The sequence below is a fragment of the Varroa jacobsoni genome, unplaced genomic scaffold, assembly GCF_002532875.2.
Source record: "Varroa jacobsoni isolate VJ856 unplaced genomic scaffold, vjacob_1.0 scaffold_1080, whole genome shotgun sequence".
In the NCBI taxonomy this organism is placed as follows: Eukaryota; Metazoa; Arthropoda; class Arachnida; order Mesostigmata; family Varroidae; genus Varroa; species Varroa jacobsoni.
The window spans coordinates 245,723-260,764 of NW_019213982.1; the positions used below are offsets into that span (position 1 = coordinate 245,723).

The 15,042-nt window shown below is 40.6% G+C and overlaps 1 protein-coding gene across 1 annotated transcript; it reads left to right on the plus strand.

Annotated features, from left to right (window-relative positions):
* The first annotated feature begins 149 nt into the window (after positions 1 to 149).
* On the plus strand, positions 150 to 14,748 carry LOC111266413 (uncharacterized). Its single transcript, XM_022843884.2, has 7 exons — positions 150 to 258; positions 6,402 to 7,006; positions 7,244 to 7,549; positions 7,697 to 8,413; positions 8,720 to 8,818; positions 9,174 to 9,570; positions 10,640 to 14,748. The coding sequence occupies exons 2-7, from the start codon at positions 6,752 to 6,754 to the stop codon at positions 10,690 to 10,692; spliced, it is 1,827 nt and encodes a 608-aa protein (XP_022699619.1). The 5' UTR covers positions 150 to 258; positions 6,402 to 6,751; the 3' UTR covers positions 10,693 to 14,748.
* The last annotated feature ends 294 nt before the right edge of the window (positions 14,749 to 15,042 follow it).

A 15,042-nucleotide genomic window follows, 5' to 3' on the forward strand; every position in this document is an offset into this window, starting at 1 on the left:
ATATCTTGTTAACTTATGCGCGCGTACTTGTCATTGTATGTATTTTCAAAGCAGTTTTTAATGGTATTCATTGTCATGCTTCAACCTGCCATCGTACGGCGGAAACCCGCCATCACGGGTCGCACAGCGCCGCTAGCTTCAGGTTATCTTCACCTTCTCTCCGCGCACTTGGAGCGTTCGATTTTCGCGAAACGCAGATTTCGAGTTGACGATTTGCCAATTTATAGCGTTCGTCGCCCGGCGAATTTTCTCTCAAAGGTGAGTACTGTCATTAACGAGTCAATGACCACTAAAATTTGGCCGATTTTCAGCTGAAGCCATGATTCGAATGTTCCGTTCCAAAAGCAGCAGGCCCCCGCAACAGCGAAATTACGCGAAATACCTGCGTAATCCACGTCTGCCGCAATCCGTATGATGACTCCGAATCACCTCCCGTCACCCCCGTGCGAGGTTACATGGATTTTAAGTGAACATTGGCAATTGTTTACGAGTCACCGTTAGGCCTAAGGGCCCACTGGACGCTCCATGTCTTTTGGTGGTTTTTCGCAGCTTCCCGGAACATTGACAACCTATTCCGTGACGCTTGGTCGGCTTCCTAGGCGGAATCCGATCAAACGAATGAGTATTCGATATGATTCATGCACTAAATGGGCATGAATGAGCGCTGCCTTCAGGTCACACGGGATCGACCCAGTCAATCCTTAATCTCCCCTACCCCTTCGAGCAACACGGGCTTGTTTGGTTCAATGATTGGTCTCCCGACTAGCGATCGTGTATGTGTGTGTTTCTGGTTTACTGCTACTGCTGGTGCTACTGCTGCTGTGCTCATAAACTCTAAATAGGTATCGTTCGCATACGAGTTGTCGATTCGTGCGATGGCACGTTCCTCAGCCTTGCCCTGTCCATAGTTTGCCTCTTGTATCGTACATTATTATTATCGGTCGTGGTATAAATGGTACTCTGTTCTCGCCTCGCTCGGTCATTAGCTCGGCCGGTCTTGTCGTCCGTATAGAATAAAAATAGTAATTATCGAAGTAGTAGTGGCCAGTTCAAGTCTTTCCTGCGCTCCTATTGTGACATTGTGAGATAATGAAATGGCCGGTGATGTCCAGCGCCCAGTGCTCGAACAGGGATTGATATTATACACAGTTGACAGCAGCGGCAATGGAAGTGCGCTGCTCTTACATATAGTTGCTGCCGTTGCAACAACAGCGAAAGCAGTCGCTTTGAGTCTGAATGAACTGCGCCTAGCAGCTGCTTGTAGCAGTAATGACGCTAACGACAACAACAACGTCAGTAGCAGCAGTTAACTGCAGGCATTCAACAACGCGAATGGTGGTACAAGCAACCTTACTTAATTCATGCATTGTGCTGCTTCATGAGAAGTGCAGCGCGTAGCCGATGGTGACAACCACAATGATGATGTTGGTAGTTTACCTCCTACGAAAGCAGTGTCAACATTATCAGTGTGTACGTGCATAGACTCAATAGTTTACTTGCTGAGCGACACCACAATTGGCAGTAGTTGCTACAGACTCATTATAATATGTGGTCTTAGTCCCGTTCTGATTGTGAGGGTGGTGGCGGTTGTGATGGACCCGCAGTGTCTGAAGCGTATTGACAATATTCTCGTTAATCTAATAATAAATAGTCCACATTCGGTATGATCATTTGGTTTGCGTATTTGGCGCTGCGATTCGACTTGTGGACGAGCTTCTGACATAGTGACTTATTCGATGTATTCGCACCGGTGGCGTATACTAGTGTAATCTTGAAGTGACGTGAATGCATATCGTAAAGGCAAACTAAAAATGTGTTGTTGTCTAAAATTTAAAAAAATGATAAGTGCAATGCACAATAGTAATAATAATAGCACTTAGTAACGAGTTTAAAAAACTCAGTTTATTGAACAAGTTTTCTCAAATATACCTGCTGCCTTTTTAATGTTGCATACAAAGTGCAACGGTTAGCCAAAATTTAGAACACCGTTGTTCAATAGAACTGTAAATAGTCGAGAAAGGATACTAACTACTTGATAGCGGTCTCGCACGATGTACAGATGTTTATGCACTGAATAATTATTGCTGTCTTCCCAGGCCACCGCGCGATCCCAGGCCACTGCGCGATCCATTTATACTCACATACAAGTATATATTTTCCTCAAGCATGTTGGTATTGTGGAAAGTTACTCGATCGCTTGTTTGGCGCTGCTGCTGTACATAACGTAATCAATAATCTCGTGCATTAGACTCAATGCAATTGATACTCTGAATTCTTGTGCTTCGATATTGTCTTAAAGATAAATTGATACATGTGTAAGTTCTGTTTGTATTGTATCGTTTCCGCTAGTTTAGCTTCATTCAACCTTTCGAGGCTTCGCACTCCTACGCTTTGGTTTAATTTACCGCACTCAGCATACGAGTGTACCTTATAAACAGTATGTATTATACAAATTATATATAGAGATTTAATTATCAGGCTGTCAGTTTTGCACGGACACCATAAATTGCTGGTGTCTACACTTGTCAGTCGCTTCGAACTCGCTTTACCCCTTTGGTCTTCTATTATATCTACTTCTACGTATATGAATACTACTGAACTTCTACATCTGTGCTTTGTAGCCGTTACACAGTTCGTTGCTTTATTTGCTGTTCGTCCGTTGCCCTTTGAGTGTGCAGCGCGCATTGTTGACCTCAACAGCTAATTATATTTGTAGGAGGTTAACCTCACGGCTCGAACACAATCCTTCACGTTCACTGTCTTTCTGTCTGTCTCCGCCGAATACGATGAATCCACTATCTCCGTGTGAAATGTCCATGCGTATTTTACAGATCTCTATGCTACCCTTGCACAGTATGGCGCTCCCGTGTATGTTTATAGACTTTTGTTCTGTCTGTAGTGACATTCTCGCGTGCTTTGCTGCTACTGTTGGGGTTGACAAATCTTTGGATGCAAAAATCACGCAAAACATTTGCGCTAAAATGTTCCATCTATCTAAAGTAATAGGTCTTCCTGTTACGGCAAGACATTGCAGAAAAAAAGTACAAACAAGTATAGCTAATTAGTGTTAGTAGAATAGCATCTATTATCTTTCACGGTTCTACCCTCTCGGCGCTATTCCATTTGTGGTACATAATTGACGTAAAGGTCGTTCCATTTTGTGAAGCTAAAATAAAGCGAGGTTTTTTTTTTATCTGTATATTAAATAAGCGGAGCCTGAAAATATTTGTCACTGTGTGCTATTTTTTTCTTATTTATTATAACAGATAAGCACGCAAAATTATAAAGAAGATGATTTGTGGGTCACATTCATTTGCCTAACTTTATTCGTTTTCAGTCTATGGGTAGATACTGGTTCTGCTGCGACTATAATTTGTATTACTATGATCAAAATCGTTAGTGTTCGTTTTTCTATTTACATTACGATTATCATGAACGATGATAATTAAAATCTTAGCAATTACCGGGAATCCTTTCAAGTGACTTTAATACAAAAGCATCAGTGTGATGCACTATCATTCTGTTTCTCAAGTACTGAGTTTGCTAATATCCTTATTGCTGTTGTAATCAAGATTCCTGCATTAGAACACACGCGGTCATCTTGACGACACCATACTATTGTTGTTGCGCTAGTAGATTCTGTCGTTCTGTAGTTGTTATTGTTGTTTTTTGGCCAGGTAATATGTGACCCTGATCTGCGGTGTGTCGACAACAAAGACCACTCCTCAAATCATAACAGCCGTAGAATGTCGCTGGCCCTCTTCTAGAGCTGCGATTGCACTTGTTCTAGATATCAACACCTTGTGTTTGTTTTTATATATATATATATATATATACATATATATATATAAGCATGTTAGATGTTATTATTGCGCATCCTTATTTGCTTGGATGTTTCTCGAAACGTATCTTTGTGTGCGAAGGCGTTACTGTCGCGGACATTACAGACACCGTTTACGATTGCGCTCAGTTAAGAGAATTCGTTCGGTGTGCACTCTAGCGACACAAAGGTGGCAACAGCCCCATATAATGCTATATAGCAGCAGACAGCGAAACCAGCAGCTTGAATAACACGCTGCCGCTATTTCTTTGCTCGGATAGTTACGTTGTTGGTGCTGACGATATGCGGATGGACGTTTCCCTGTTGTGACCCATGGGACCACGTTTGCACATCGCCCGCCAGCAGCATCGTCACTTTACTTTGTTCACAATAGAACCGCTTCCCCCATTGGCGCCGCTCACTAGCTAACAGCAACTGCAATAACCAAGCCAGCTTTTACGAACGTGGCGCCAGCGCTATTTCACGCGCTCGATGTTTGCTGTTATTGTTACTGTTGTCTTGCCGCAGTAACTGCTTGAGCAGCTTCAACGGCACCGCGTATTAGCAGCATAGGACAGCACTATCATCAATGGTGACGACGCGCAAATGCGCGATGGAGAACAGTGGTCCCTTGCACTACACTATGCTGCCAATAAGTGCATGTGTGTATTAATGGTAGTCTATGGCTGGCGTCTCTTGCGTCTTGCTTGTTGCGTGCGCTCAGGGACTGAACCGGGAAGGCAAGTCATCGGCCGCTCGGTCGGTAGGGCCGACGTTCAGTGCGGAACTACTAAATGACGAGCGGTTGCTGTCGCCATAGCGGCCACTACAGCCGCTGCTGCTGCACCAGTTATTGCTGGTTCTATTTTGAACAGTAATGATTATGATGATGATAACTAACAATAGTTATTATTATGCCAACTAGGTTGCATCAAATCGTGATTTGCAAAAAAAAAAGCGAGAAAAAGCAAAATCAGGGTCATTCTCAGCGTTTTTATTACGTTACTACACTATTCTCTAACGTTAGTTAGTTGATCATGTTGTCTACTGGTGCATCAATAAAAGCTATCGTTGCAATCTAATGAAATAAGTTGAGATAAATTTTTAATATGGCCTCAAAACTGCGCCGCAGAATAGAATTTCTGGTCATTGAATTGAAAATTGATTATATCAAGTACATATCTAAGAAATCAGCGCCCTTTGTGTTACATCGTTTGCAAAGTATATTTTTCAACCAAATTGATCCTTGTAACGTGCGTAAGAAGTACTCAATCAGCTCTGTGATATTCTGAGTGCCACAGTTAAGACGGGTTATTGATACCTTCGTAAATATTTGCCGTATAATAAAAATTCTGAGCATTATTAGACACTTAAGGAAACGTTCTGTAAAGATTTTAATGAATAAATCGTTCAGTACTGTGGCGGGTACATTGGATTTGCCCATATCACCTCGAGATTGGGCGACAACGAGCTTCTTAACATTCTTTTCCATTTGTAGATATATTAAGAGGAAGCCTAATATTCTGGTAATCAAAGCATGTTACCTATGAGAGAATCTATATTTTTGTCTGACATTTTCGTGCATCAGTGCCAACTTTTGGTTACGACCTTGTACGCGCAATTAGGCGTCATGGAGGACGGAGTATGTTCAGTCCATTTTCTGTGTCGTCTCCAGTTATTGTAGCCGAATACAGCCACGAAGCATGCAGAGCAATGTGAAAGTCGTGTTGCAATACAGTGCGCAGACACGCACCCGTCGTCACAACACGATTACCCGACGCGATCTGTAATTTATTCGGTTGCCATATTAATATTCCCTGTTGCCACTGGAACGCCTCTCATTACGGTACAGTGGCTATGTGCGACAATCGCTAGCACTCGTTCAAAGCAATAACGGTGTTCTTTCCCTCAGTTATGTAGGGAGTTATGTTTACACAGTTGCGTTTTTATTGTTAATTCCTGTCTCAACAGTTCACCGTTGTAACTTTCAGGAAATATATAGTGCTGTTAACTGCAATCAGCAACACCGTACAATATTTAAACGCTTTCTAGTTATTTCCAAATTTAGAGAATCCAAAACACCATTTCCTTTGCACACTTCTGTACTTTGTATTTCAAGAGGCTGATTCACACCATGACATGGAAGCCGATGCTTCCCCAGAATCTCATTGCATGATAAGTAACTTCATACGTTCATAACTGCGAAGTCATTCCATAGAGCCCATTCATGAAATGGAAATATTTAAAGCTACGTTTTGATTTGTTTGTAATTCTCTCGATGTCTGTGTCAGGCTGTTCAGCAAAGGTCAATTTTGGAATAATAGGAAAATAATAATAATAATAATAAGAATAATAGGAAAATTATAGCTACTACTAGGTCCGCACTGTAAGAAGGATGAGAGGCAAATGAAAGACGTGCGCCTGACATTCGCTGTATTGAAACTTAAGCTATTTAATTAGTTTCTGCACTAGAAACAGCAAACTGAAATGGATTTCGAATTAACATTCACGAATATGATAATTAGTAAGAAAATTAAAATCATAATGTATATGTATTTTTTGCTTTGAATTACGTTTTCAGAGTTGTGGATGAATGCGGCAGCTCTGCTGCTCAAACAGAGCAAACATTCGGGATCCGGCCGCTTCGCGGTCAACACGAAGGCCTACCACTTTCACATTAAGCGGCTTCCTTCGGCCGCACATATTGCATTTGTTTCGCATACACATCGGGATAAGCCTACATAGTAGTACGTTATATAAACAAATACATATATCGAAAGCAGAGACGAAAAGCGATAAGATTAGCAGCTCTTCAAGGAACTACTATTCTAAAATTACAGTCCAAACTGCCTATTGCAAAAATTACGTCCGAGGCGGTACTAATCACGTGCAACAACGGGAACTAATCAACCACTTAAAGAATAAGTAGATATGAGGATGTCGGTTGACGTAGATTCGTCTTACGTGACGGAAGACTCCAACGTGGAGACAGTCGAAGAAGTTACTTGTTCGCGGTCCCCGCCGCCTGTTCCCGAAGAATTCGACTCTCGATTGCTGCTTGGTAATCTAAGCAATCTTCGCTTCCCGCTCAAGCTCTGGCGTATAGTGTCCGACTGCAACAGCGGTGCCATACAGTGGATATATGGTGGCACTGCAATTGCGATCAACTATCAAATCTTCGAAAGGGTAAAATACCAATTTTTTTCCTGATATCAAATCACTACGATAGCTAAGGATAGGTAGCTAAGATTAAAGTTTCACTTATGTGAGATCATCAGAGAACATTACTTCAGTTAAAGATTGGCTGCCTTTTCATTTAGAAATTAGATTGATCGATTTGAACTTAAACAGTTCCAATGAAACGCGTATTCGTTAGGCTAGCTATATAAACCATAACCTTTCCAACGCTCGTTACTATCGCAGGAGTACTTAGATGCCTCTAAACGACTCTTCAAAACGAACAATATCACATCATTTGTTCGCCAACTGAACTTGTACGGCTTTCGGAAGGTGCCGAAGAATTCGAAGTCTGGTCAGGGCGCCAATGGTTCTGTGATGTTGCTGTCATTTTCGTCCGCAAGCCACTCAATCTTTCATCACGATTCGTTCCGGTCGGATCGGCCGGATCTCCTCTTGCATGTGAATCGGCGTGGAATCAAACCTGATGGCAACAAGAAAAACAACTCGAACCGTACGAGCTCTCGTCCCAGACGCGAACCACGTAGAAGGGTAACAATATTTCCTTGTAACACGAAATTTCTGTTATAAATTCTACCATATATACTGGATTTATGCCGTAGAAGGACTATTTTAGGTATTTGTTGAACTGTGGCCGCCACAAATTCTCCGACGTCATTTGTTTCCCCTATTTGGCAGCTGACGGTGTCTTCTGAGCAAACCACAACAACGAGTTCGGACTCCGAATCTTCCGAGACGGAGTCGTCGACATCGGTGGAGCAGGTTATCGAAGACGGCATTGTCGAACTAGATCAAGCTGAGCTGATTATTCCTCTTGGAGGGCAAGAAGTGGTGACTTCAGCAACCAACTCTAGCATTGGCAATCATGGTTGTAACACAGGAGGTGGCCACGAAGTTGGCGATCTTATCCCATTGCCCCTTCATGACAGTTCAGTTTCTCAAAAAACTAAACGTAAGACGCAACACCAGCCCCGTCATATCGAGGCTAAACGGGTTCGAGTCAAGTCGGAGTCAGCTGCAGTTGGACAACACAGTTATCACCAGCAAATTCATCAACATCAATTACCGGCCCAGCATCAGGGTCACCATAATCAACTTCCGCACGCGGGCGGTAGTAACGTTGGCCACCATCACCGCAATGGACATCAAGGTGGCGGGATCGTTCGATCTAGCAGTCTGTCCTCAAGCGCTTCTTTGCACCAGCTCGTTGCGGAGGAATTCATTCGAAAAGTGCGTAGCACCTCAGAGAGCAAGGACGATTTTGAGTGTTGTCATGATTCGAATGGGTCAGCAACTTATTCGGCTGTCGAGGATGAAGGCGAAGGTGAAGATGAAGAGGATGACAATGAAATCCGGGTGAAGACCAACAACCGACAGTTCATTTTTGATCTCAAGGTTAGTAAGTGATGCACGCAATCTAATCGAGAAAATAGTGATGAATCGTCTGACATTTCTATTTGTCATACAGCTGTAGTGCAGGAAATAACTTTAATTATATTGCCATGAAATGAATTATCCTTTAGAGGCTCGACGATTCGTATTTGGTGACTTCTTGTAGCCTTTATTTACTCGATAAAATTAAGTCGCTGGCCTTTTTACGCAGTGATTTATACTCGATATCGTTATGATGACAAACTCTCGCATTCTACTCAGAGACGAATGTCAATTTTTTTGCATTTGTGTTGCTTATGCCACTTCTAGGGAGTTGGTAGTGGACAGAGCTCTTCCGGAAATAGGGAACGTGTAAGGGTCGAGAGACTATCACGTCACTTTGAACCAGCCGAAGTAGAAATTAAGCAAGTAAGTATACAACGGCATTAATCAGTCGCCTTTAAGTCGTTTTTTTCTAGAGATCCTCGCTAAGCCAGGTCGTGCTTTAGGTATCTTTCGCGTGAAATTTACTATGAAGTAATTATAAACCTATTTTGTCCAGTATTTACTGAAACTCATAGCACGTTAGACTTTGCTATTTAAATTTCTTTCCTCATATGCTTTCAAACTTTTGAGTGTTCAGCGCTTGGACTAAGTGATTTTTAGGTGAATGAAGTTGTTGATTAAGTCTGAAGTAGTTGTTTAGTGTGTATGTGTGGCTACAAGTACTTAATTCGTTCATCTACGGCGTGGTTTTTTTTTTGTTATGAACGATGCGTTAAAGGACATGGACGAGATGCACGAGGAAGAGGTTGTTGAAGAGGTGATCATGTCCGATGATGCAATCAAAGAGGAGGTTGTGGAAGAGGAAGATGAGGAGGAATACATGCCTTTGCATGACGGAGTGGTGCAGCATGTCGTTGAGGACGTTGTGTTGCATGAGGAAGTTGTTGAACACGATGATGAACACGTCGAGAGCGGATTTGCCGCTGGACGTGGTGGACAGGACGACGATGAGGTTCTGGAACAGGAGGTCGATGATGACGATGACGGCATTGAAGAAGCTGATGATGTCCCAGTTTCCTCGACAAGCAAGGCTGATGAATACTACGCAGACGAGCACAATACGGCTCGTGCCCTGCTCAGCCTTACGTGCGCCAAACTTCAGAGGGACGTTTCCGGTGAGTGTGCTTTGTTGGACTGAGGTATATAGGCTGGTAGGTCTACAATGAGGAAAACTTCGCCGGGCTGTTTGTTGTCTCCGGCAGACTTTCATCCGCTGTTCCTGGTATAGGGCGAAGCACAGTTTATTCTAAAAAAGAACAACAAATTCCAACATTGACTTCGGAATTTAAGCAAAGATTAATTATAACGCAATCTTCCTACGATACGAATTGCCACCAAGATTAAAAACCAACTTTTTTGCCCAAAACTGAGGGGCTACGTTCTTGCTAGTTTCCGTGCGGCTTCAAGAAGGATCGTAGGAGGATTTGCATGAAGACCAGAAGATCTATATTAAAGATCTTTTTATTAAAAAGTCTGGATTCAGAGGGTTTGAAAATTTATCAAAATGACGATAAAAGCCGTTTTTAATACACTTTTTGGTCAATAAATTATTGGTCGTTTTAGAAAGAAACGTTTCTCCTTTTTAAAAAAAATATTTCTCTCCTATAAGAAAGGAGTATCGTCCAGTTGAGCTCCAAGGGTCAGTATTTTTTTTTTAGAAATCTTAACGCTTTCTTCTACTTTGCAATTTTTCTATGTAGCTTACTTAACGGTACTTTCATTAGCTTACAACCATCAATATCACTTAGTGCACACTTACTACCCAAAAATTACTTCCAGATTAATAATAAAAAATTCTGAAATAGGACAGTTAATTGTTTAGGTTGAGAATTCAAGTTGTAATCACTGTGAATGGTAGTTATGTAAGAAACTGATCATCAGATATATTTATGGAATATACAACATATGTCAGTAAAATACTTGTCTTTGGTTAGGTACAGTTTAAGATATAAAGCAAATAAAAATTCTCAATTCAGATGCGCCACCTTGAATATGTATACTTATACATCATACATAACAATACGCACCAATATACGTAACTAATAGAATAAAAACGAGCGGAGTCTCAGTCATGTAGGCTTCCATTATCGTATGCAGCCATCAAAAGCAAAATAATTAAAGTTATTCAAAAAATGTGCATATTGAACAGTAGTAATAACAATAACCTTTTTGTTTTTTTTCTAGGAATGAAAGCTGTTATGGAACCGACAACTTTGACCACGGCAGGGATGTCCTAAGAGAAAAGCTAGCAGAATGGGAAGCTGAATTGGTACCATTTCTCCTATTCACATTTGCGTAATACGAATATTTAAGGCCTTGACGGTGCTCAGGCCAATCAGTCGACACCTTCTAGCTTTGGGTGGCAATACCTACACAAAAAATCACTGCAGAGGTATCGGTCGAAGTCGTAACACGAACGAAAAAATCACTCTTTCCTTGTGACTGCCAAAATGTTGTTATTCGTCGGTCAAAAGGTCGTCTATTGTGTTGACGTTACACGGGTTAGTTATACTACGAGCAAAAAATACAACTTATGCCAGCGACGGCATGGCGTTAGCTACGAAAACGAAAACCTTTCGTGTCCATGCGGGCGAATCTAGGTTGTATGGACCCGTTGTATATTCAGCAAGTACATATGAAGAAACAGTCGAGGGAGGGATTGAATGTTGTAAAGTGGACCTCTCGCCAGCAGCAACAAATACAGCGGAGAACAAGATGAACGAGTCACCTTTATTCATTCTTATTTCTGTTGCTATTATCGTAATACGAATCACTACTATGATTGAACTTGTTATTGTAGCCAAGCATGACGAGCATTATCTTCTTTGACAAAACACGAATTCTCTTCATGGATGCACGAGCCCTCAAGTTCTTCTCTCGTATACAAAGTAACAACATTGTTGTGTTCCTGCAAATCGGTAATTCAAACAACTGCATAGAAAACTGACGATATAGTACATCGAATAAACTCGATAGAGCTGAACAGTAAATGTCATACTAAGAGCAGTATAATAGTAATATCACAAATTATATTAATCATATGTTGTCATATTATGGTTACATTAAACCCCTTCAGGAACATTGGTAAGATGAACACAATGTCATTTCTTTATTTTTCGCCTTTCGTCTCGCTTCTCGTGAAAGTCGTATTGATTCTAGTAACAATGTAGTGTATTCGTTTCCTTAATTTGCGCCTTGATCAAATGAATAATTTTTTATTCGAACCGTGTACCTACACTATAACTACTGTTGCTGCAATTGCCTCAATCACAGTCTGCACACTCATTGTGCGTACTAATAAAACAAAGAGAGAGAAAATATATGTATGAATAAGTTGAGATATTTTGCCCTTTTATGAATATAAACCTCTACGTAAACATATGAATTCAAGTGAAGACACAATACATTCTTGTATGCGTACCGTATCATGAAACAAAAATGTGATGATACTGACGATCGTACTATGGTGATAGTGATACAATATACAAAGCATTAACAAAAATAAAAAACAAAACAATAATATACTTTACACACACATATGCAGAAGAAGACAAGGGATCGTGATGACAATATGAACGTGGCAGAAAAGTATTATGAACGATATTACAAGATATGTAAAAGAAAAAAGCTTTGAGTAACATTGTGCGCTAACATCGAACGTTCGAATGGAGTAAAAATGATAGGGAGAACTAGGCAGGCGTACTAGATTCGGTGTATTGTTGAGATGGCTCCAGTGCGAGAACCTAGCTAGTACAGACGGAGGTAGATCGACAAACATAGACACGCATGCGTACAGACAACGTAAGTGGGTATTGTCGCGATGATAGTGCTGAGTTAATGGTGAAACAAACAGAAGAAAAATCAAGACATAATAACAAAATAACATTATGGTGACAGCAGCAAATGAGAATAACTTAATAATTTGTCACTAGATTCCTTCAAATAGATACTTTAATATTAACAATAATGCTAATAACGACTATTATAACATATTAACAACAATTCTCATGCGAAAACAGGTAATTCATTATATAACATAAGACTTAAAATGATAAAAATAGTAACATTATCCTCAATAAGTGGACCCTTCTTCATCAATCAATCCCTCGACGGTCAATCGTAACCTCACAATGATGAGACGTAAATATGAAGATTGAGGTGCCGTCACTGTTGTCTTGGCGTTGCTTCCGCGTTTCACTTGTGACGGTCCTTTTCCCCCGTCACTATGGCGCCTGTTTGTTATAAGTTGTAATGAACATCTACATATTATATTCCAATAGTTGCTGTCTCCAGAACAAAAGAAGAAGGAGAAAGGGAAGTGGAGCGTCACGTGCGACTCGTGGTGACTTGTATGACGTGATTATGACCAAGCAATCGATAGATGAAGCAAGAAACGACAATGTAAGAAGGGAGAGAATGGACGTTTGCTTAAAAATGATAAAAATCGACAAAAAATTGTAAGTATTGGTATTTGACGTCAACAATCATTTGAAAGACACGATTACTATCGTAATAGTGGTGGTAATATTAAAAAATAATGCAGAGAAAAGAGCTCGTCTTCGAGCTACATCGACAAGCACGCGGCGAAGACTGTATATATTTATATATGTGTCTCTATTCTATATATAATAATATGATGTATACTCGTACAATGTAATGATGAAGAACAGGAAAGATAGATCTATTGCAATTCAGATAATAATAATAATGCGATGGATCATTGATTCGGAAGACATCTCACTTGAATAGTAATTTTAGCGGGTTAGAGTCTGTGAGAATCATAGCTTAAGGTGCCATATTAGATGGCCCCATGACCGAAATCATATTGCTCTGCAACCCAAAGCCCGCAGGTTGCGTGTCCGTAAATATTTACATCGCCGTGACGGTGTCAGTTGTGGTAACATAGAGGTGAGGGCAGGCAAATATATTACAATGAAGCAGAACGAAATCATGTTTACAAGTAGCATCTCTTTTGCAGTTTCGCGTATATATATATATATATATATATATATATATGGAACTGCTCAGCAAAGGGAACAGCACTATATATATACATATATACATACGTCAAAATGGGGATACAAAAGGAAGGAAAAGCCTGATTTCATAGATATATATACTGTGGGCCCCGTCCAGTGATGTGAAGTAGTGGTACTAGAAGTTGTAGAAGTCGAAAGAGTAAACGCTCTATTCATTGATGAGAAGATCTCGGTGAAATGATTATCTTTCGTGGCTTCTTCATAGCTAAGGGATCATCTAAAAAACTTTATTGTATCGTCGTTGTTGTGGTTTTCCATTTTCCGTAGCCCGATGCCGTTTTCTTACTTTCCTTATATTGACGAGTCTATACTACATCCCTTCTACGAACCGTATTGCGGAAGCTGTGCGATGTATTTTTGTCGGTATCATGTATATGGAAGGTACGCTCTATTTTTGAGCTCGTATAATACACACACACATACGTGTACTGTTGTGAGCTTTCCATTAGCGGATTTGAAATCCGCGGTACCGCATTCTTCAGAGCTATTTAATGCAACCGGTTTTCCCCATCTTGTCTTCGCCCACAAGTTGACCTACATGCATATAGTGCTCCACACAAGACTTCTGTCACTCGGTAGACAGCAGATTCGTGTTCATATTGTTCAGGTGTTTAATATGGGAGTGTGGCAAAAAAACAGCGATTATCACCTGATTATTGCACTATGTGTATCAAAGAGCTGGAAAGGGGGTGACCAGGGGCTGGAACGATATCGTTTGGAGAAAAAAACCTAAACACCGGGTGGAGCGGTAGCTGTAGACCGAACGCAGCGGTTGAGACCAGTGTTAATATGTACGGGAGCAGCAATGATGGGAATATATAAAACGACACGTTCATATATATATGTATAAGTACGTAGAAAGACACTTAATGGGGGGAGTAAAGTAATGGTTGAAGAAGGCTGCAGTGTTGAAGGATTCATACGATAATTGTTCTTCTTTGAGGAAGGGACGAACAGAAAAGAGAATTAAATCTAAACCCCACCAAGTGGAGAAAAGTAAATAGTGAAAACAGACAAACTGTTGGTGGGGAAGAAGATGAGCATGTATTTTAATACTCAGATGAAAACGAAAAACACAGAAAAAAACATCCATAATTTAAGATGTTAGCAAAAAAAAAACGGCAAAGCAGAAAAATGAAGGAAGAGACAAGATGTCGTCCTGCAGAGCTAAAGAAGATATCGTTCGCGTGCCACCAATAGCAAAAAGAATGGAATAGTGGAATGGAGTGAATAAATGCTATTCTACATGCAACAGTCATTCGCCTATTCATTATTTAGCCTCCGCCTTTCAACTTGAACTTTTCAATTTAGACGAAATCTTGTTGTTTATACCATTTTAGACTCTCCATATGCCATAAAACACATTATATACATCATGTATTGAGTTTAATTAATATACAAGATTTCTCAAAAAGAACGTGTTCGCTGCTTAATGGATCTCGCTCACGGGCCTTCTATTCTTTTTTTTTCATTAATTTAACGTTTAACATTTAGACAAAAAATGCCTTATAAAGTACCATTGGATGTATGAACATGCAGCTTAAGTAC